Here is a 20922-nt window from a genome sequence, read left to right as displayed (position 1 = left end):
AGGGGTGCACAAAGAGAGAGTGAGAGAGTGAGAGAGAAAGAGAGAGAGGGAAAGGCTCGTCTGTCCTCTTCCATCCGCGAAGAAACAGAAACGAAGCTGAAAACGGTGGAGCAGAGTGAGCATCGGAGAAAAAATCGCACGATAAACACGGCACACCGGAGAGAGAGTCGATAATCGCGGAGAGGGACGAGACAAGATTCACCGGGAGAAAGACTCTCTAGCGATGAGACGGCGAGAGAAGGGAGAAGAGAAGGAGAAGAACGGGGCCCATAAAGGAGAGACGAGGAAGGAGAATCCGCAGATGGAGAGGCAACAGAGAGGAGGGTCTCTCTCGCTGGGTCTCCCCGACTCATAACTGGTTAACTTGGTGGGGGAACGCCCTTGACTCGGACTCTTGGTTGGCGGGGGAGTGGGACCATGGTGCGGCCTTGAGTCGGCCCGTCTCGTTCTTCGACAGCGTTTCTCAATCTCGCAGTCTCGTCGGGGGTCTGGCGACTCCGTGACGTTGCGCTCAGGCGGCCGAGAAAACTTGTAATCGACGCGTGAGAGAGAAAGAGAGTGGAATACTCTATGGATCGGAGTTGGAGGGAAAAAGAGAAAGAGAAAGAGACCCCTTGGCACACCGTCGTCGTCGGCTGGTAGGGCGCGGGTCAGGTGGCCGACATTGTTTTCGTGACATTCCTATGCTATTCGTGTTTTCGCGGTCACGTCGCTTCCCTCTCTCTCTTCCTCTCGTCTGGCTCGTCTCCGTCTTCTGGTAGACGACCACGACGAGAGATGCAGATCGATCATGCACACCAAGATCTCTCTGTTTTCCAGCGACTCCGTGACTCACCGGGGACGATCTAACCCTGCGACTCGCGCGGACAACTTATACAAATATACGTGTACACGGACCAACGTACACCGTAGCTAATGTGTACCATAACACGGTAAAATTCAACGTTCCTAGGTAATAGCCGAGCATAGTAGAAAATTGGAGCAATTTACGAACGACCGAATCGAACGTTTCAACGTCGACAAATGAAAAAGAAAACGAATGTGAATAAAGTTTAGGACGAGGCATGGGAGAGAAGTTGTCCGGCACACGGAAAGCTAATCATCCGCAGATCGCCAGTCACGCGGGCCTCTCGAAACGAGTCGACGGGCTTAAAGAAGGGTTCAAGGTTCGTGAACTTGCCACGACGATCGTCGCGACGGCTCTTACGAGCGGCCGGCCCTCAGGAGAGTAACGAGAAACCTCGCGGTGTGCACGTATACTCGCTTCTGCCGGTCCGCGTGGTCACGTGAGTAAAATTCCTTTTCGACGCAACGAAGAAGCCCAGGCTCGAAGGATGTTCGTACGAGAACCGCGGAGAAAAAACATTCCGATGCGCTGATTGCATCTACCGCCACGCTGAACCGGTGCATCAACGGGCGGAGGTGTTAATCGGGTTACGAGTCTCCTTGAGAGCCCAACCAGAGAGGAACTGCGTCACGTTCGGTTCAGACCAGACCAAGCCACCTAATATCCCGGATGGATATTTTATCGGAATTTATGGAAACGTAAATGTCGAAAAATTACTTCGTAAGAAGGAAAGCCATGATTTCCATTATCGTCGATTAATCTGGACCAATGAAGCAATTACGATAATCATAGCCTTAGGAAAGAAATCTCTTTATTTTTTCCTCGTGCTCGTCATCTTCCTTTCGTTTTTTCTTTCGCCGAAAGGGGATGCATTCAATTATAATGAACAGCAACTGGGTCGAACGCGATCATGCTCGAGGAGAAACGGTTTTTCGCTTTCGCGGTCCCGATTGCAATCCCTGTCATTTCGCGTGATTATCGCTGGAAATGCGAGGGTACTTGCCAGCCCGGTAGAGACAGATACGATCGTGCATCAAGCCGCGAAACGTGCTCGCGAGCATGCCGGTTCTACGTTGATCGAAGAGTGCGCAGCCGGTTATTATCGCGCTTGCGGATGCTGGCCCGTATTCGTTTGCTTTTTCGATGCAGCGTGCCGCGCGCCGATCGTCTTAAACGCGTCTTCTAGCATACACGGGCCGGGCTAATGTCCCGTGGTCTCGAGGTAGTCGTTCATCGTCGTAGGCTGCCGAGGATGTAGCCAAAGCGTACGGCCGAGCCACTTAATTACAGTCATCAGCTGGTAGCACGGGCTAAAAAAATAACAGACAGTTCGCGTTTAACGAGAGCGCGGGGCATCGTTCGTTCGATTCTTCCATTGACGATCCTCTTGTGCCTCTTGTTCGATCTATCTCGATAAGGGTGGAAGGAGGGCCGAATGGAAATAAAGGATCCGTGAAAAAGAGGGGGCGAAGATCTCGAAGGCCCCCGGAAGGTGAAATTAAGGAAGTTGAGAACAAAACGCGCTTCGTCTGCCAGAAGCGTCTGCAAGGCTAAAGGAGCGGGAGAATGTACGATGGAAAAAAGGAGAGGCAACGGGAGAGCGGACCGGGAACGCGAAAGGAGACGCAGATTCGACGAAGAACGTACGAGCAGACGCGAAAGGAGAAACGAAGACGGAATCGCGGGTTTGGAATAGAGAGAGAGAGAGAGAGAGAGAGAAAAACACGTGTACGCGTAGGAAGGGGAACGCAGAAGGAGAATGAGAGGGTGAAGTACAGCCGAGACGATCTTCAGTTACGAGATAGAGAGAGAGAGAGAGAGAGAAAGAAGAGGAGAATGAACAACTTGGTCCATACCGGCGTGCGCATATATACGACGCAGCGAACACCCTTTATACTTTATTTTGCCTCCACGCGAAATACCGGCTGACAGTTACTCTCTCGAACGAAATAAAAGGTGGCCATCCTTCTCTCTTTCTCTTCGTTCGGAAGAGAGGAGCAGCTCACAGAGGAACTTCCACTTGGCCTACTACTCCACTCCACTCGCTTACTCGCCACGGACGAGCTACCGGGGCTTTTCTTTTTACGCGAGCCACTTCCTGCTCGAACTTTGTTTTTCTTTCTTGTCCCTCGCCCCCGTCCGCCTCGTTCTTCCTTTCTTCCTTTCTTTCTTCCTTTCTTTTCCTTTCTTGTTGTTGCTCGACCAGACCCCGACCATGGGATTATGCAACGCATAACGGAGAAATCTAAACAAGCAAACGACCACGAAATCCACGCGTATCACCCTCTTGCACCGTATATTCGCCATTCCCTTTTTTTCGTTACGCTAACCTCCGTCCACGTTCGCGTGTTTTTTTTCCTGCTTCCCCTATAACTACCTCTCTCTCTACTACTTTGAGAACAGGCTCGTTCAATTCACGCTGGATTTATGTGCGTTTCGAAAGTGGCGCGATAGAGACGGCGTTCCAAGGAGTTAGCCTTAATTCGAGGTTCAACCACGGATCGGTTTTATTTGTTTGGAAACGCGACCGTTCCAATTGCATAAATTAACGCGGCTCGAAATTCAAACGAGTCGGACGGGGTCCCGTCACGGGGACATCGTTCGCGTCTGTGTATAACGCGCGCAGGCTTTCTAAGTCTTGCTCAATTAGAAAGCGCTATTGGACACATCCGCGCCCGCGGGATCCTTTGGATATTCAAATCAGTCTAATCATTGTTGACTGTGTTACGCTTTTCCTTCCAGTTATCCATTGGAAAACGTTCCAAGAAATATCGAAGTTTCGCGTTTCCTCGTTTTTACGTTTGCAAATATTGGAATTTCCGAAATTGTCGATTTCTTGAACTCGCGAACTTTCAAAATTTTCAGATATCCAAATTTTTTGCAACTTTGTTATCATAGTCGAAATGTGGATCGTTGAACGCGGTTAATGAACTTCCATGAATAATTCCATTATGACCGAGTCACCCCTCGCGACTGTAAGGGCAGTGTTCGCGTAACACGTGTACAAAGGGTGGAAACGTAGACAGAGAGGACGGTTCTTGCGCTCGAACTTGTTACTGGCTCGAGTTTTCGCATAATATTCGTCGGTTTTGCCGGTCGTTGGATTAAATCTATCGAGGTTTATATCAGCCATTTCGAGGCGCGACAAACAACCTGCGCAGCAACAGGTTAATCGCGCTCGAAAACGGACCGCAAATGTTAAACGGCCGAATGATTTGTTACTTCCGGTGCCTCTTCCAATGTTTCATAAAACCACCGTATTATCCTTCGCGTGCGTGGAAAATCTTTCTTCGGGAAATCCGTTGAAAAATTGCAATAGCGACAATTTCTACCTTTTGTTTTGCTTATCCTCCGTGTTTCCTCCCATTCTCGAAGCGAATAATAATCGAAACGAAGCTTTTATAAAAATTAAAATACAAAATTATTCGACAATGTCTGCCGGTTTTCTCCGTTTGTCTTCAATTTTCGGCACGGACAACTCGAAGAATTCACGACCGACTTTAAACTAGTTATTCCATCTGAACGATCAGTAAATCGGTCGTGATCTCAACGGACTAGGTCTGTCCTTGGCGGATCGTTAGCCGAGCTCATACGACGTACGAGTCAATCAGGTCCATGGTGATCGATACGCTTTGTTTTCGCAGGGCCACAGTACCCGGCCACGTTCGTTCCCTCCCAGTCTGTCAAACTGTTTATGTACGAGAGCCGTTTTTTACCTTGCACGCCGACTACCTGCCAATGAAACGCCTGCCGACCTTCGAATCGGAGTCTGACCGTTTTTGTGCTCCGCGCCGGTAGCTCCGTGCCGCAGGACCTCAAACCACGCTCGAAATGCGCGTATCTAAATGGAGGTAACGTGGAATGAACACGTATAGAGAGGGAGGGAAAACAAGCCTGCGGCCATGCTACAATTGTACCGGCCGCTTAAAAAATGGAGTTCGGGACTATCGGCTATGGAAATGGATAATAAATGGCGCTGACGTGCGAATAAATATGCACGCAAATGAATATAATTTTCTGGAATGACGCGGATAGTGGAAGATCGTAATACACTGGATTCTGAATAATATGTTGATAGGAAGGCTGATTAAAGATGAAAATTTGGGTTATCGATGATTATATCGTTAATTATAGTTCTATGTTCGATGAACGAGTGATCGCTGCGAAACGCTTCATTTTGGTTCCAGATCACTAAGCGTTAGGATGCAACGAGTTCTGGACGATATTTTAGTGAAATGAAAATGACTGAGGAAATTTTTAGTGTTAATTATAATTCTAAGAAGTTGGGGTGATGTTAATCATAAGTTACCGCTAATTAAATGAAATTAAACGCTAAGTTCGATGACCAAGCGACCAGTGTAACACACTTCACTTCTATTCAAAATTATTGTGAATTATATAGGATGAATCGTGTTCTAGGTGGTATTTTAGTAACGAAAATGGTTGAAGGTGGAAATTTCGTGATATTAATTATATAATTATAGATTACGGTGATATTGTATGTATAATTCTAAATTTAACGAACGCTATGAGCACTATGAGACTTCATTTCGGACAGTGATATTAGTTGTAACTCTAAGTTCGATGACGGAATGACGACTACGAGACACTTCATTTTCATTCGTTCTTTTCGAAAGAGGAAGGCAATAAGAACATCGATGAAATACGAAGACGACTACAAATTAGTGAAATCGAACAATATCGTAATGCGTCGCGTGTGATCGGTTAAAATCGCGACGCGAATATTCGTGAGTCTGATAAAGGGTACGATAATTGCTTGAAAGCAAGTAGTTAATGGAAATGAAAAAAACACAAAATGCTCGCAAAGGGTGGAACGCGGACACGTATTATAACGGTGGATAGAATTTTAATGAAACCAAGGCCCGTTTTATACCGATATGTTTTTTATAAGGATTTTATACGAGAAGAAAGGCTCGCGTAGACAGGACCGCGACGTTTGCTCGTTTCCGTTGATTCTTCGTTGACAGAAAAAGAAAGATAAAGGGAGAAGGAGAGGATTTCTCGTATAAAACGGGCTCGTGAACGCTAATGAATGACGATTGTTAATTCTCTTAGCCGTAAATTGTTTTCTCGTCCGTAGGCTAGACACGAAGTGGCGAATTTTTTAAGAAAAAAGCAAAAGAAAACTCTACCGACCCTCGACCGATAGCATCGAATCGCACGATGATCCACAACTGATTGTCTGCCTGCAACTCTGTCTCGTCTGTTGAAAGGAAAAAAAAGGAAAGCTATCGGATCGCCGATAAATGATACGACGAATTTATCGTTTATCGGCAATCGTTCGCATAGACCTTGCAGCATACAGTTACAAGTTAACCCGTGCATTAAAGCAACACACAGGATAGTTAGGTTAAAGTCTTAGAGCATTCATTAACCATTGAATCGATCTCGTTGTACCGGCCGAGGGTTGCATTCGTCTTGTCTTAAATCCGTTTCGAAAGTTGTTCTGTTGACCATATATAGGATAGGAGAATATTGTGATTGGTACGAATCGCAGGAAAAGCGTCAATAAATCATTGGTCGATTAATACGTAGCATATACGTGCGTGCGGTGGCATGAGATCTTACGGCGGGAAACGAAGGACCGTAAGATCGTTTGAAAGATCCGCGGCCAAGAACGCGGCAATTAGCGAATTGTAGCAGACAAAAGGAACCAGGTCCAATTTTTATAAGGCGAGAAAATAAATGACGTGGATGTTACAATGACGATGCAACAGCGACACACGGAAAAAAAGAAGATGTAAAATGGAACGAAGAGCAAGGAGAAAAAGAAAAAGAGGGAGAAACAAAGACAGTAAATCAAATATACGTATTACTATATAAGGGTCGCCGTAGCGAAACACAATTGAAACGCGAACGGAAATAAAGAAAGAGATAGGATGATCGTGGTGAACGCTTTTTTGTTCAGGTTTTGTTACACACAGCGATTGCTAGCGTTGTACATAGGATAATATCGCGCAGGTGCTCCGAACTTTGCAAGCATCTTCCACGCTCTACCGAAGAATACGTAATTCAGTGTGACTTATGTGAACAAGTGAGAAAGGTAGTATGAAAGAAGGAAAGAATGGCAGATGTAATATCTACAATTTTAATGACTGTTTTCAAACTCGTTCCGACAACGTATCGATAAGACAAACGCGAGAAAGTGACAATCCCGAGAGAGAAGAGAAGATTTTCGAGCGAGACGGAAACGGTTTCGTTGCACACACACGCTTCCATTTTTCATTAGAATAAACCGTTGCTGCGGTTAAACGCCGCGTAACTAATTACCACACCTGATTTCAAAGATTCTCAGCATATTTTTGATACGTTGAATTATATCGATACAGTGTGTACAGATATACCGAGTGACCAACTTGATCGGCCAGGCCACCGTTGGCACGTCCGAACGCTCACATAAAATAATCATTTTTACGCAGATCATTCGATATTATTCTTAAATGACCAACAATAGTCAAAGGCTTCGCCTGAGAACAGCAACGTTCGATTTTCCGCAGGCTGATTGGGAACATGCTGCTCGAAATTTCAAGTTAATTCATTCCGAGGCTCAAAATCGAAGAGATCGATTAACGTTAATACATGAACCTGAGAGATACCACATAGCCATATTTAATTATACATTGAACAGATAATCAGAGTTAACAGATATAATCTATATAGATTTAAATGACCGACGATTACTTTATTAAGATCTTTCTCTCTCGCGTTTGAGCTGCGCGATGAATTTCAAAATTTCGTTATATGGTTTTTCGAGTCAGCCTGTACCGAAAAACGATCAAAACTATGTACGATAAACCGAGAGCTGTTTCTGTGCTGGCCTGAAATCTATCTTGAACGAGGATTGTTCGACTTTTCCACGCGGCAAACAATGTTCATCATCTTTTTTCGATAATTAAGACGGTTTCCCTCGTGAGATTGCACGCGTTACGACACGTGTCATTTAATCAAAATGTTATTGTAATTCTAGTAAGGTAAGGCAAAACAAACAAAAGAAAAAAAATGAACAAAAAGAAACGAGCGGGCGAGCGCGCGTTTTAAATAAAAAGAACAAAAAAAGAAAAGAGAAGAGGAAAGAGGAAGAAACACATCGACTGATTATCGTTAAGGGTGGATCGCTAGAACGAAGATTAGCGGCGATTTTTATTATCTAAAATTTAGTGATAGAAATTTTGCTATTTATTACGATGTACTAGGATACGCTTGTTTACGTATCAAACACGAATAAGGCACACGAGACATGCTAATTTTCGTTTGGCCGTCCATTCCGCCAGACTTTTAAACGCACGACGACTTTTTTCACTTTCTTTCCTCGTTGTTTCTTGAGCTTTTCATCGATTCTTGGATCTCGAGTCTGTGGGTCGCGGCTAAGTCTTCGCGGTTTCGATACGATTTAATCGGGTTTAGAGTGCACGAAAAAAAATATTTCTATAAATATAACACGCGCCGTACAGCAATAAAGTATTGGGATACATCGATCGAGATACGAAAGAGATAAAAAGGAGAAGAAAATTTACAAAATTTATAGCGTGTCCATTTCTCTACTAGGAAAGGCGAATTAAAAAAGATATATTACGTATACAATGTACAGGGTGTTTCAAGGTATATGCTGTTATATTAAGGAAACTATTGTCGGCTATGCTATAATCTTAGATTTTACGCAGATTTATTAAATTTCTTCTCTTTTTTCTAGTCCTATATTAATACAGAAACAAGAAAAGAAAAATTCCTCTCTAGTTCTTCAAATTTCACATAGTTAATCAAACAATAATTTACAAGACATTTGCCTCGAGATACCCGGTAAGAATATCGAGAATAATACGATTTCGAGACCAAGTCTATCGAGAAGAAAATGAATATTTGGTAAAGAATAAAGAAAACTTTATTTATGCGTCGATGTTAATCACGATACTATATTGCTCGGATCTCTCCTGGTATACGCAACAACACACAAAAAAAGAAGCACTTTAAAGAAATAAAAAAAAAAAAAATGGGAATCACTAGTGTATATATACAGGACCACAGGTTCGTTAATTTTACTATACGAGAAACACGAACGTTCTTCGGATTAGAAAACAAAAGGACAAAAGGAAATAACAAAGATACAAAAAAAAAAAAAAGAAAAACGATGAGAAAAAAAAGAGAAGAATAGTGAATATAGTTGATGAATGCGTGTCTTGTTGCGCGCCTGACGGACCGTGACCGGTCCATGCTGTTCGCGAGTCCGTACGCCATGTTTTAGGCGCACAATCAAGGAAGTGTATAGTGTTTAAACTCGCAGCAAAGAGCAGAACAAACTCTCCCCCTCAAAGCCCTTGTTACGAGCCAGCAGTTGAACAATGATGTCTGATTTTTATCGCCAGAGAGCAGTAATAGCACAAGTGAAACCGTTTCTAAGTACATTTGTTATACACGCATATTGTTATCATTGCCACGTAAAAGCAATTATTAACTCCATAGCCTGGGCCATTGTTAGGTGAACGAGAGAGCTAGAGACTGTTTCTTGAAGCTGGTTTGCACCAACTCGCCGTTCCCTTCGTTTGCTCTTTTGTATGTAGCTGTTAATCCGTTTTGATATTTTCTTCCGATATCATTGCGCTTTAACTGACCGACTAATTCCGTATGATACACACATACAATGCTATCTTAATTGAACCTTGTTTCGCTCGTTTTTCTTTCCGTTACGTGTATATAATTTTCTCAAACGATGCTTTACGAAGTGTATTTAACAGGGAGATGAACCACAGATAACCTCTAAACTGAAGATTTAAAAAATTGGTAGGAATATCGATAACACTACTTATTGCCAATTGCAATGTGCAATAAATAATGTCATCGTTAGAGAATAGAGCATAAAATTTCGGTTTAAAGGTTGAATGAGAAACAGAGTATATGTTCCTTTTTCTTTTCTTCGTTATTTTCTAAATGCTCTTATTTTTTCCCGAGTTTTCAACTATAAAATTTGTTTCTAACTATTTACATTTATTTTGATAAGTTTACATTGGTGTAAACCTGCATCAAAGAAAATACGAGAAAGAGATTATCGTAATAACTGCCGATTACTCGGTAACAATGGCAACGCCCATACATACGAAGTCTGTAATCGAAATGCTTTATATTTTTACACCGAACAAAGCAGTATATAACGTACAATAAACAATAAAACATGTCCTTCCATACGCAACCTCAAGATGACAAATGTTAAATTTTTATTTTTACAACAGCCCACTATCACTTCCGATATCTGAGCTATATTCGAGCATATTCATAGTTGAGACTATTTAAGTAGGATTAATTGAGACAAAGTCGGATAGGAGTTCATTTTAATCGACTCACGAGATTTACGATTTCTACTCGACTCGATCGTCTATTGTAATATATGCAATTATAAACGATACGACAGTTTACGCTAGTGATATTATTGTATAATGTCGACGTTTCACACCTATACACATATACACACACGTGTACACCTGCGTGTGTGCATGCATAACACATACACAAAGACATTTATGTGATCTTACCGTGCGCTACATTTCGATAAAGATTTTGCAACTGTTCGTTTGTTTGGTCGTAAAAAGAAAGAATATCGTCTAACATGTTTTTGTTTCAAATAAAACAGCAAAAAGGAATAAATGAAGCGGGCTCAAAACGGTCTGTCCAGATACTACAGTCTTATGCTCCATCTGTTGCACGAAACTTTAGTTCTAACATACGCAGCTCTCGTATATAATTCGTATATAATTTTCAATGAAAATCAAAAAACGAAGAACCGATCGGTACCAAAAAATAAATCTCATACATTAAGTCATTAACTTCGTAAAAAAAAAAAAGGGATGTACATATGTATTTAAGATAGCTATATATTATTATATATACAGACATACACACATAACACATCAGACATCTCACACACATATACATACACATATATGTAATATGTGAAGGTTTTCGATGTGCTGTTAATTGCAAATTAATCTAATTGTTGAATACTTTTCTTGTTACTCACCCTTCGATGATCGTAGTCGAAGTAAACCGATTCCCGAAATCTGGTTGGCAATGTGATTATTCAATAGCGTAGCTTTTTTCATTTGTTTACTCGCTTACGAATCTTACACCTATGAAGGAAACTTTCATAAAATACACTTTCTCCGTGTACTTGATGTTTCTTAATGTCTTATTTATACACACTTGATACTTTAACCACAATCTATTTCATTATAACGAAAAGACCATATTTAAACCGATAAAATAGATTTTCGTATGTAGTTCGACTCTGATGCGTCACCGAAAAATCGCACGTTGCCAACTGAACGTTTAGAAATGTATTATTTTGAATTCGCGTTATGCCAAACTGATCGACCATTTGAATGTCAAAAATAAACAGCACGTGTGACAACCTTCGATGTAATACCGCCGATATCCAATTAGAAAAGCGCCAAATTCGAACGGTTCTTTATTTACTTTGTGTTCTTTTTTTCTCTTTGGAACTGTTGTAATGCTTATTTAATTGGCAATCGGCGTCGATTACTTAATTCCATGATCTCCTACAGGGATTATCGATTACAAAGTGGAATTAACGAAAAATTTCGTTTATAATATCGAATAAGATTTGAAAATACAATATATTTCCCGAGATGCATTCGGAATGATCGTTCGAAGAATGTCGATTTTTCTTAAATTACAAACGTACGTAATACCTCAGAGTCATTACGATATCAATACGTAAAAATAACGAAACATTTGTGATTCGTGATGTATCGTAGATTATTACCGGGATATTGGTAATTTCGTACGACAAATAATAAAATATATACGAACCCAAGTATTTATGTACATCGACGAAAATTTTCGAATTACGGCAACCATGATGGATTCTATGCACTTCCCTCTCATTGTAAAAAATACCATTCGAGATATCGATCAGATGTTTCGAATTTTCCCGCAAGTTTCATTCGAGAGTTGTTACTAATGTCAATCTTCAATTTCTATATTCTTCTTAGAGTAAGAACTTTTGTATTATGAGTTAAAAGTACTATTTCTAAGATTAATTACGAAGACCATTAAGAAAACGTTAAAAAATAATTTATGTTTTTAAAAATATCTCGAGTATGCCGTAAGGACAACCGTACTGACCTGTACGTGAAAGTATACGTATCCGACAAGGGAACTTTAAATCTTTCGATATCGCGTAAATACGAAGGAATCTTCCTTGAGGGCGCAAGCGTTTCGCATCGTTTTCAAATTCAGAGCGTATTTTGAATCTGATAGGAGGATGGGAAAATGGCGCGAGAATACAAATTGTAAAATTTCGAATTTGTAACTTTTCATAATTTTGAACAAGAAGAAGTAACAAAAATGTGAGATGAAATTCCGTTTTTGAAATTTATTTGAGGAAAGTTCCTTCGTAATATTTCACGCGTATAAATAAACATTTTTAATATTTCACATTTTATCACAATCTTCATCGAAGTCGTTCAAATGCGAAGACAGTCTTTTTCGTCTCGAAGATAACGTTAAACTTATTTTACACGCATCGAATGTTAGGACTGTGTTCGTATTACGATAGTTGTTAGCGAATGAACGTTTCTCGGTCCCTAGAAAAGAAAATAATCATAAAAAAAAAAGAGATCGAATTTTTCGTGAAGAGAGAGTACACATATACACGCTTACTGGGAAACATGTATATGTACTTAAAAACGTCTTTGTGCAAAATTGATGAATGTTTTACGTGTACTAAAATGTTCCCTTTTAATCCTATTAAGACTTACAAAATATAAGTATTACACTTTACTTGTATATATACATATGTGATAAAAAATATATATATATATACACCTGGTTTTTCATGTCATATTTATATTACATCCTTGTAATTCTTTTTAATATTGAGCAAAGTGGAAATATGAACAATAACACACGTATTCTTTATTACAAGCGAATATCTCATTTTATTTATTAAAACTATTCATTAAATTATCAATTATTCTCCAGGAATATCCAGTCTTAAGTTATCTTACATACCACGTTCAATTACAAAACTCAATTTTATTTGTTTCCCAGTGGAAAATTAAAAATACCGTAATATGTGCTTTGGTATTAACGTCACTATCACCCTATAAGAGTCTTCTAACTTATGTACAATTAATGCACATAACTTCTAAATTACATGCTCTTTTAAAACAATAATATAACTAATATCCAAAACCAACTTCTTTAAAAATTATATATTGTTTTGTACAAACTTTATTTCTATTTCTAAACTAAATTTATGTGTATATATATACTAGTGCAAAAGATTTGAGTTAGAAATTAATATAATTTATAATATGTATATCTTCTATGTGTAAATTATTATTTAAAAATATATTCTTATATCGTTGAAAATATAAAAGTACAATCTTTACATTTTTTAAAATCAATTTCTTGGATAAAAAATAATTTAATTGGATAATAAGATTGCATTTTTCTTGCAAAATATTTAATATAAATTTAAGAATTATTGAGTTATATCACATTTATGTCCGAAGCAGTACTGATAGTGGGTAAAGTACTATCGCTCCATTCTGGATGAGGATAACTCCTTAGTGGACTTGGTATGTTAACTGGCATTTTACTTTGCATCCTTATATCTTCAACTATATTCTGAAATTGTTCTGTTATATTAGAGCCTATTAAATTATGAGGCGAACTTTGTTCTTTATTTGACTCCATAGACTTTTTAATTCTATTTGATTCTTGTACATCAGTCTCTTTCTCATGAGCCTTTTTGTTGGACAAATTTAAATGTTCCGATGATGATATTTTATTTGTATCTTTAAAACTTTGTAAATTATCGTTTTTTTTATTACTAAATGTTACTACATCATCTTTCCCTTGATTAACTGAAAAGAAAGATATTAGACTCGTAAAATATTATGATATATATATAATATGTACATATAAAATATATTTACCATATTGGCTAACTTCTGTGCAACCCAGGTCTTTATAAGAAGGTAAAAGAGTAAGTGAAGATTCTCCAGCAGGTAAACTAATAAATTCTAAATTGGCAGAATCTTTAATCGAAGGTTCTTGAACATCCTTGATTTGTTTGTTTTCTAGGTTCTCAATTTGAGTTTCTGAAAAGACTGGTATTTTATTTGATTTATGCAGAAAACCTTGTACATGTTTAATTTTGGATGGATCATGATCCACTGTGGATAAAGAAACATCAGATATATCGTGCCAAGAGGTACGTATATTGGAATCATGTGAAGAGGTAGAAGTAGGCGATGAACATGCACGACGTTCATGAACAATTGGAATTTGTGGATTCGAATTATCTTCGTGAATATAAATATCTTTTAATTGGTCTGCAATGAAATGTTGAACCTTCCTACGATGTAAAATGTAAATATAATTGCCTTATAACATTATTAAATTAGATTGAAATTAAGTAATGCTTCAACTAACTTGATTTCATTAAGATGTTCGATTAATAACGAATGTTTGTATGATGACAAAACTGAAAGTTTATCTTTTTCCAATGTTAAATACTTCACCTCTGAATTCAACTGTCTTACACGTTCAGTTTGTTCAGCGAGATTCGTTCTTAACTCTGTTACAATTTTTTGAGAAGATTCATAATTCTTCATCTCTTCTGTTAGTTCGGTTATTGTTTTATCTCTAGCTTGAATAGCTTTTATTGTTTTATCTAATTCTTGTTTTAATGTTTTTTCAATTACTTCTAAATCTAACTGCCTTTTTTGAGCTTCATTTAATAACAATTGTTGTTCATGAACTTGTCTAATTTAAGGACAGATTATATAAATATAATGCATAAAGTTGTTATAATATGTTTCTAATACTAAACATACCGCAGTAAAGAATCTCTCTCCTCGCGTAATGCTTCATACATAGAATTCATTTGTCTAGTTGTTTCTAATTTAGCTTCTAAATCCTGCTGCAAATAATTCCATTTCAATATTCAAAGTTTTCAGTATTATCTATTCACTTATCCTTAATAAACATACCACTATAGGTGGTTTACTGGGTTCAATTGGTATTCTAAATACTACTTGCTCCATATCAGCAAGAATTTTATTAGCTTTATCATCTTTAACTAAGTGTTCTAACTCCTTTATTAAAAAATGTAATGTATGAACCGGGTTGAACACACCAAATTTGTCATCAGAATAATCAGATATTCCATCACATTGTACTCCTCTGTCATAAACTATGACAGATTCCACAGTGCTTGGTATTGATGTACTTGATGGATTTGTAGTGTATGGTATAGATTTTATATGTTCTTCTATTCTTTTCTGGGAAGTTGATTGCTTGACAGGAACTTCATCTAAAAATTTGTGCTACAAAAAGAAGTGTTTCTAAATTAACTTACGAATAATTTTATGCATATTTAGAGAAATATAAATATAAAAATTAATACTAACATCTAGTTTCTGATGATTTAGAAAATGTTTCTTAGTCTCCTTAGTGCCATTACCATGTTTTGATGATTTTGAACCTGGTATTCTCGTTGCCTCTTGTTTCATAACAGCTTTATTTTGTTCTCTAAACACCCTACCCCAGTTTTGATCACCACTATGACCAGGTTTCTTTTTTTCTTCTACTTTGTGACTAGTTGGGTTACTGCTAACCATAGTTGATGTACGTTTACGGCCCTTGGTTTTCACAATTATTTCTAACAGTTTATCACAATCATAAGATAATCCAGAAGTAGGCTACAAATATATTATATGGCTAGAATTTATGTGACAAGAAAACCTGTAACTATAAAAATATTTCAATTTTTGGTTACCAAATGGTGGTTACTTTCCACCGTATTTTTGTTACTGCGGGTAGCAACAGCTTTCCTAGCAGAGCTCATTTTGCTACTCATTATAATAAAATGGTAGAAAAATGTGTTTTTTATACCAAACAAATATTTAAACTTGCAAATCGATTTCCACCAACCATAGACATAATTCATTTAACCTAATATTTTAAAGAATACATTCACATTATACATCGAACAACATACCATAATATATTGTAAAATTCGCCAGCATACTTATCTTGGCGTTTACGATGTGTACACCATCTTGTATGATTGAATAATTTTGAACTATCATTTTATCGTTGTACTTATTATACAAAAAGTATAATAAAAATATCTAATATATTTTCTTTAGTTTTAAAACAATTTATCTCATATAATTTAATAAATACTTTATACTTTACATATTTAAAATTGACTCCAAATATGAAATTGCAGTCTTTTAAATTCTTGCTTCTTGTATATAAAACCTATTAAAATCATACAGACGCGCGTCTCAAAACAGTTTAAGGGTTTTCTGTTTCCACGTTACAATTCAAGTAAATATAAATTAAATACATATATTATCTTGGTAGTGTACCATATTTTTCTTATCTTTATGTAGATGTGGCATTTTCAAAAAAGTGAAGTCAAATGTAAAATTATTAATTATGTAAATTTTTATTTTTACAGCAATATGGAATAGTGATTCAATTTGTACATAATTACACATATAATTAAATATTTTTGGGTATATGATATACGCAATTCGTTTTTTAACTCTTTTGGTATAATATTCAATAGTTAATTTGTAATAATACAATTATTTGTACAATGAAGTTATTATATAAAAATTATATTGAAAATATTGCAACCTAGATTATTAATTACAACAAAAATTACATACTCTATATCATTTATTATGTTTCGTTAATATACTGACAAGCTTATTCCTATGTTCACTTAAAATCTCATAAAATTTGTCAAAAAATAATTTAGCAGATTCCTCTATATACGCTTTTCTTCTTTGAGCTGCATCCAGTTTATCCGTTGCTTCCTCTAACTCTGCAGCAAGTTGTTGTGTATTTGGCATCAAACCTTGAACTTCTCTGATGTCATTTTGCAGATTTTTTATTTGTTCCCTTAATTTTGTTTCTTCGTGCTTAGCATCAGCTTTGATTTTACTTATAAGGCCTTTCTTTTCTTTAATCTTACTGGCGACATCATTACTTTCATCTTCTAGAATTTTTATTCTCTCTTGAAGATTCTCTAATTCATTAGTATTTGATTCTAACAAACATTCTTTTTCATTAATTTGAGATCTCAACAATTCTTTCAAATCATTTATTAAATTAGCTTTAGTACTTAATACTTCCATAATTTCGGGTTGCAATATACCTTTCTCTGGCATCTTTAGCTCCTCTAGATTCACACCCAGATCCCCACTAAGATGCATAAATATTTCTTTATTATATGTTAGAATTGCCTTAGTTAAATTATTATTAATAGATGCTAATTTAATGTCCATAGTGTATATTTCTTTTTGTATCTCTTGTAAATATTCATCAAACTGGTGCATGTAATCCTGAATTTCTGTACATTTATTTAAAATTTTATCTCTTTCTGTCTTAGACATTGGTTGCTGCTTAATAATAGAAAGTAACTCATTATGCTGCGTGTCTTGTAAACAAATTTGTTCACTCAATACATTGCACTCAACTTTTATTTGATCTACTTCGAAATTAATTTTTTTAATATATTCCTCTTTTGCACTGATATCACTCAGTTGCATTTTTTCATCGTTCTGTAAAGATGAAAGTACTTCCTGTAAATGTTTTACTTCTTCATCTATTTTATTTGAATTTGTTTCAGCTGCTTGTAATTTAAGCATTTCTTCCTCTAGCTCAGAACGCGCAGCATTCAAGTCTTCTTCATTTACACCTTGCTGTTCTTCAATTTCTTGTAAATATTTTTCGATCATTAACGCTTCTTCATCCAATTTCTCATCATTCCAGGCATTATAAAAATTTAGCATTGAGAAAAAAGTATTTTTATTAATTACTGCGTTTATTTGATTCCCTACAAATGGTAGGTTCTCTAAATTATACTTTGTAAAAGCTATTTCCCTTATTTCACAAATTTCTACTAGCCAACATATCCAGCCCAAAACATTTGGCCAAGAATGCATAGCATTAGCAGTTTTTAACCAAGATTTATTAATAATTCCTGGATAGTGGAGTTTTTTTGCAACCTTTGGCAATTCCTCTACATAATTTGTGATTGTAAGAATTTGCTTAATGTCCAAGATTTTTACTAAATATCCAGAGACTTCAACAAACATTTTTAAGGTAACAGGTTTTAAGCTTCCATTGCTATTAATCATAGAAGAACAATGATTTATAGCTAAAAAGTTATCAATTTTACTAAGCATATGAGCCTGATATATTTTGTCTGTTAATGGTCTTGTATCTTTTCTAGGACCTTTAGCACCAATATTGCTAGCACGGTCAGCTGATAAAGATCTACGTCCTGTTGGAAGTCCTGCATGAATTTTGCTTGAACTTCCTGCTGTAAGAAGACCAGCAGGCTTGCTAGCATTTGTTATTGGTGTCTTTGGAGTTGTCGGTACTTGACGAAGTGGAGTTTTAGCTATAAAAATAGTAATAAACATTTATATTTATATTTAGACTATATACATTTATATGTAAAGCATTTGTTATATTTAAAATAGAAAAAAGGGCATTTTAAACTTTTACCTGTTGTTTTTAATACCGATCCCCTAATACTTATTCTATCACACGAAGAAGCTCGTATTCGAGGCCTTGGTATATGAGAATTTTCATTTGAGAAAATCTTTGGTTTTAATGTTTGTGTTTTTCTCGATTCTGTCCGCATGAAACTTTTATCTTCCCTATCAAACGAAGATATCCTTACGGGATTCGTAGATGATCTGCGCCCTAAAGAGTTACCCGGCATTTCGATTCAAATAAAATATATTTTCACATTAAAAAACTATTTAAATAAAAATTGTATTTAAAAAAACTGGAAGTTTCAATATGTGGTTTTAACATTCAGAGCAGTATAAGCAAGCATTTTGAATTTCGTCGTTAGATATAGAAGTATAAGATATAAGATTGGTAACATGAGTAGTATATATGTTATGGTTATACAGTAGTTCATTTAGGATGTATGTCACCCATTGTATGCTTCTGAAATAAATTAAAACGTCAATAATTGAAAAAATTGTATTTTTTATTATTTCTGGTTTATGTATCAAATTTAGTTGTAATATATAAATATTAGGTAAATATCTCAATTATCTCAAGATTATCCTGTTCTTACTTTTCTTAGTACGAGATGTTAACCATGCTTGAATTGATAAATGTATTAATCTGTAACTATATATAAATTTTTAGATAAACTTATGTTTTATGTGTGAATATGAACAAAATAATACAAAAATTAGATAAAATCTAAGCAGTAATGTTGAAAACATGGTGTAAATTAACTAATACGTTTAAGATAAAAAAGGTAGATATCATATAGGTAATTCATCTTCATTATGAATTAGATGTAGCATTTTTTCTTTTTTTAATGTACAATTATACGTATCACTTATTAATATGAAAAAGAGAAAGAACATAATTTGTTATATAATTCAAATGATATATTGGTGTAGAATTTATGGGTTCAACCTCTAGCAAAATGCTCTACAGTGACGAAAGGGAATATCAAAAATAATCTTGTGCAGTTTTCAAAATACAAAGCTAAAATTTTACAACTAGTTAATACAAGTAAATTGGACGATTTAACACAGTGAGTAAATTATTGGTAATATTTAAATGATAATATTTAATCTATTTATCTGATTGTTTATGTTATTTAAATATAGATTCATATCGGTATCACATGCTGAAACATTAATATCGAAGCGTACCAGCAACGGACTTTATAAATCATTAAATGATGTTTTATTAAAGACTAAAATAGATGTTGATAGTTGGAATAATTTTTGTACTTCATTCATTAATCATTACGAGAAGCAGAAATGGAAGAACATGATAAAATCTGACATAGACATAACAGCAGTACAGAAACAATAATATATTTATATTACTTCTAACAGTCGAATAGCGTTAGGTAGTGCATTATGTTAAAAAAATAAACTGTTTCAGATGCCAGAAACGCTATTGGGTATATATGTAGGACCCACTGCAATAACTTGGTCATTAGTAGATCGTGATTTTAACGTGTTAGCTTGGGATTCCATAATTTGGTGGAATAAGTCTTTGAAATATGATATAATCAACTTGGTGAATATCTTAAATCTGATATTTCAAAGTAAAAGAGATTTACTACTTTACTTAACACTTATATGAATTTTAGGTACCATTTTTTGTTAAACAATTACCACTATGTACTTCTTATGTGATGGAAGAACTTAAAATTAATAGCAGATCACGTGGTACTTCATGCATGATGCAACATCAGATGATCATTTCTATTGCAAGCTGTATTAAATTAATAATTCAAAGTATGTTTATACAATTATAGCAGAATTATTAACAATATAGCAGAAACAAATAATGCTTGCTAAACTTTCTGTAAAATAATTTTTCTAGGAACAAATAATTCGGATTCATTAGCAAATACTCTGTACATATTAAAACCTTTGACGACAGGGCGTATTTTTAAACTTCTGGTTGCATCTGAAGTAATTGCTGCAGATTATATTATGAAGCAAATACTAAATGATACCAAGACAAATAATGAATTGTTACAGGATATACACATAGCCTATGAATTTAAAAAAAAATATATGAAAAAAGTCGCAGGTGAAAGAGAACAGATGGGCAAGTGTCTATTGACAACTTTAGCTTGTTTACATATTATTAGAAATTGTATATCTTGATGTGATTAATGTGAATATCGCAGAAATTTTAATAAGAAAACCACTAGGTACGAGAATAATAAAAAAGAGAATGAAAAAGAAAGGAAAGATGTTACTGTGTTACACGTGGAAGAAATTAAGAAACGAAATATAGCGGCTTACCTAAACAAAACCAAATTATAAATGTAAAAATCATGTTTTTATTAGCAGAAAGCATTTTGTTACTTATGTTCGACAAAAAAATCAGATGTAGATTAATTTCGTGTTAGTACACTATCTTATAATATTATTTTATTGTATAAATAGATATAAATAAATTAAATTCAATATAAACATTTGCTGTTTTTCTTACAAAGTATAACATAG

At 35.9% G+C, this 20922-nt stretch overlaps 2 protein-coding genes and 1 long non-coding RNA gene across 4 annotated transcripts in view; 1 reads left to right on the top strand and 2 right to left on the bottom strand.

The window, feature by feature from the left end:
* Positions 1 to 11271, bottom strand: part of LOC143302732 (uncharacterized) — a 108765-nt gene extending 97494 nt beyond the window's left edge. Inside the window, exon 1 of the long non-coding RNA XR_013058491.1 lies at positions 10875 to 11271. This is a non-coding gene — a long non-coding RNA (uncharacterized LOC143302732). The remainder of the gene's footprint in view (positions 1 to 10874) is intronic.
* A 1518-nt stretch (positions 11272 to 12789) lies between these two features.
* LOC117164885 (Ndc80) lies at positions 12790 to 18905 on the bottom strand. The gene is made up of 9 exons (XM_076618688.1): positions 18422 to 18905; positions 16582 to 18314; positions 15669 to 15839; positions 15301 to 15591; positions 14881 to 15216; positions 14725 to 14810; positions 14321 to 14653; positions 13822 to 14243; positions 12790 to 13749 (listed from the first exon to the last, which is right to left on the bottom strand). Exons 1-9 carry the CDS (start codon positions 18639 to 18641, stop codon positions 13373 to 13375), a joined length of 3969 nt encoding a protein of 1322 aa, XP_076474803.1. The 5' UTR covers positions 18642 to 18905; the 3' UTR covers positions 12790 to 13372.
* Positions 18906 to 19038: 133 nt separating this feature from the next.
* LOC117165041 (uncharacterized) lies at positions 19039 to 20889 on the top strand. Of its 2 annotated transcripts, XM_076618813.1 has the most exons (7): positions 19039 to 19196; positions 19345 to 19481; positions 19558 to 19753; positions 19841 to 19978; positions 20052 to 20199; positions 20288 to 20379; positions 20449 to 20889. In XM_076618813.1, exons 1-7 carry the CDS (start codon positions 19149 to 19151, stop codon positions 20575 to 20577), a joined length of 888 nt encoding a protein of 295 aa, XP_076474928.1. In that variant the 5' UTR covers positions 19039 to 19148; the 3' UTR covers positions 20578 to 20889. The 2 variants fall into 2 exon arrangements, with proteins under 2 accessions (XP_076474928.1, XP_033204401.1); XM_033348510.2 differs by having other exon boundaries at positions 19040 to 19196; positions 20288 to 20889.
* Positions 20890 to 20922: the final 33 nt, after the last annotated feature.

The sequence above is a fragment of the Bombus vancouverensis genome, chromosome 5, assembly GCF_051014615.1.
Source record: "Bombus vancouverensis nearcticus chromosome 5, iyBomVanc1_principal, whole genome shotgun sequence".
NCBI classification, from domain to species: domain Eukaryota; kingdom Metazoa; phylum Arthropoda; class Insecta; order Hymenoptera; family Apidae; genus Bombus; species Bombus vancouverensis.
This window is presented reverse-complemented; position numbering and strand designations above follow the sequence as displayed.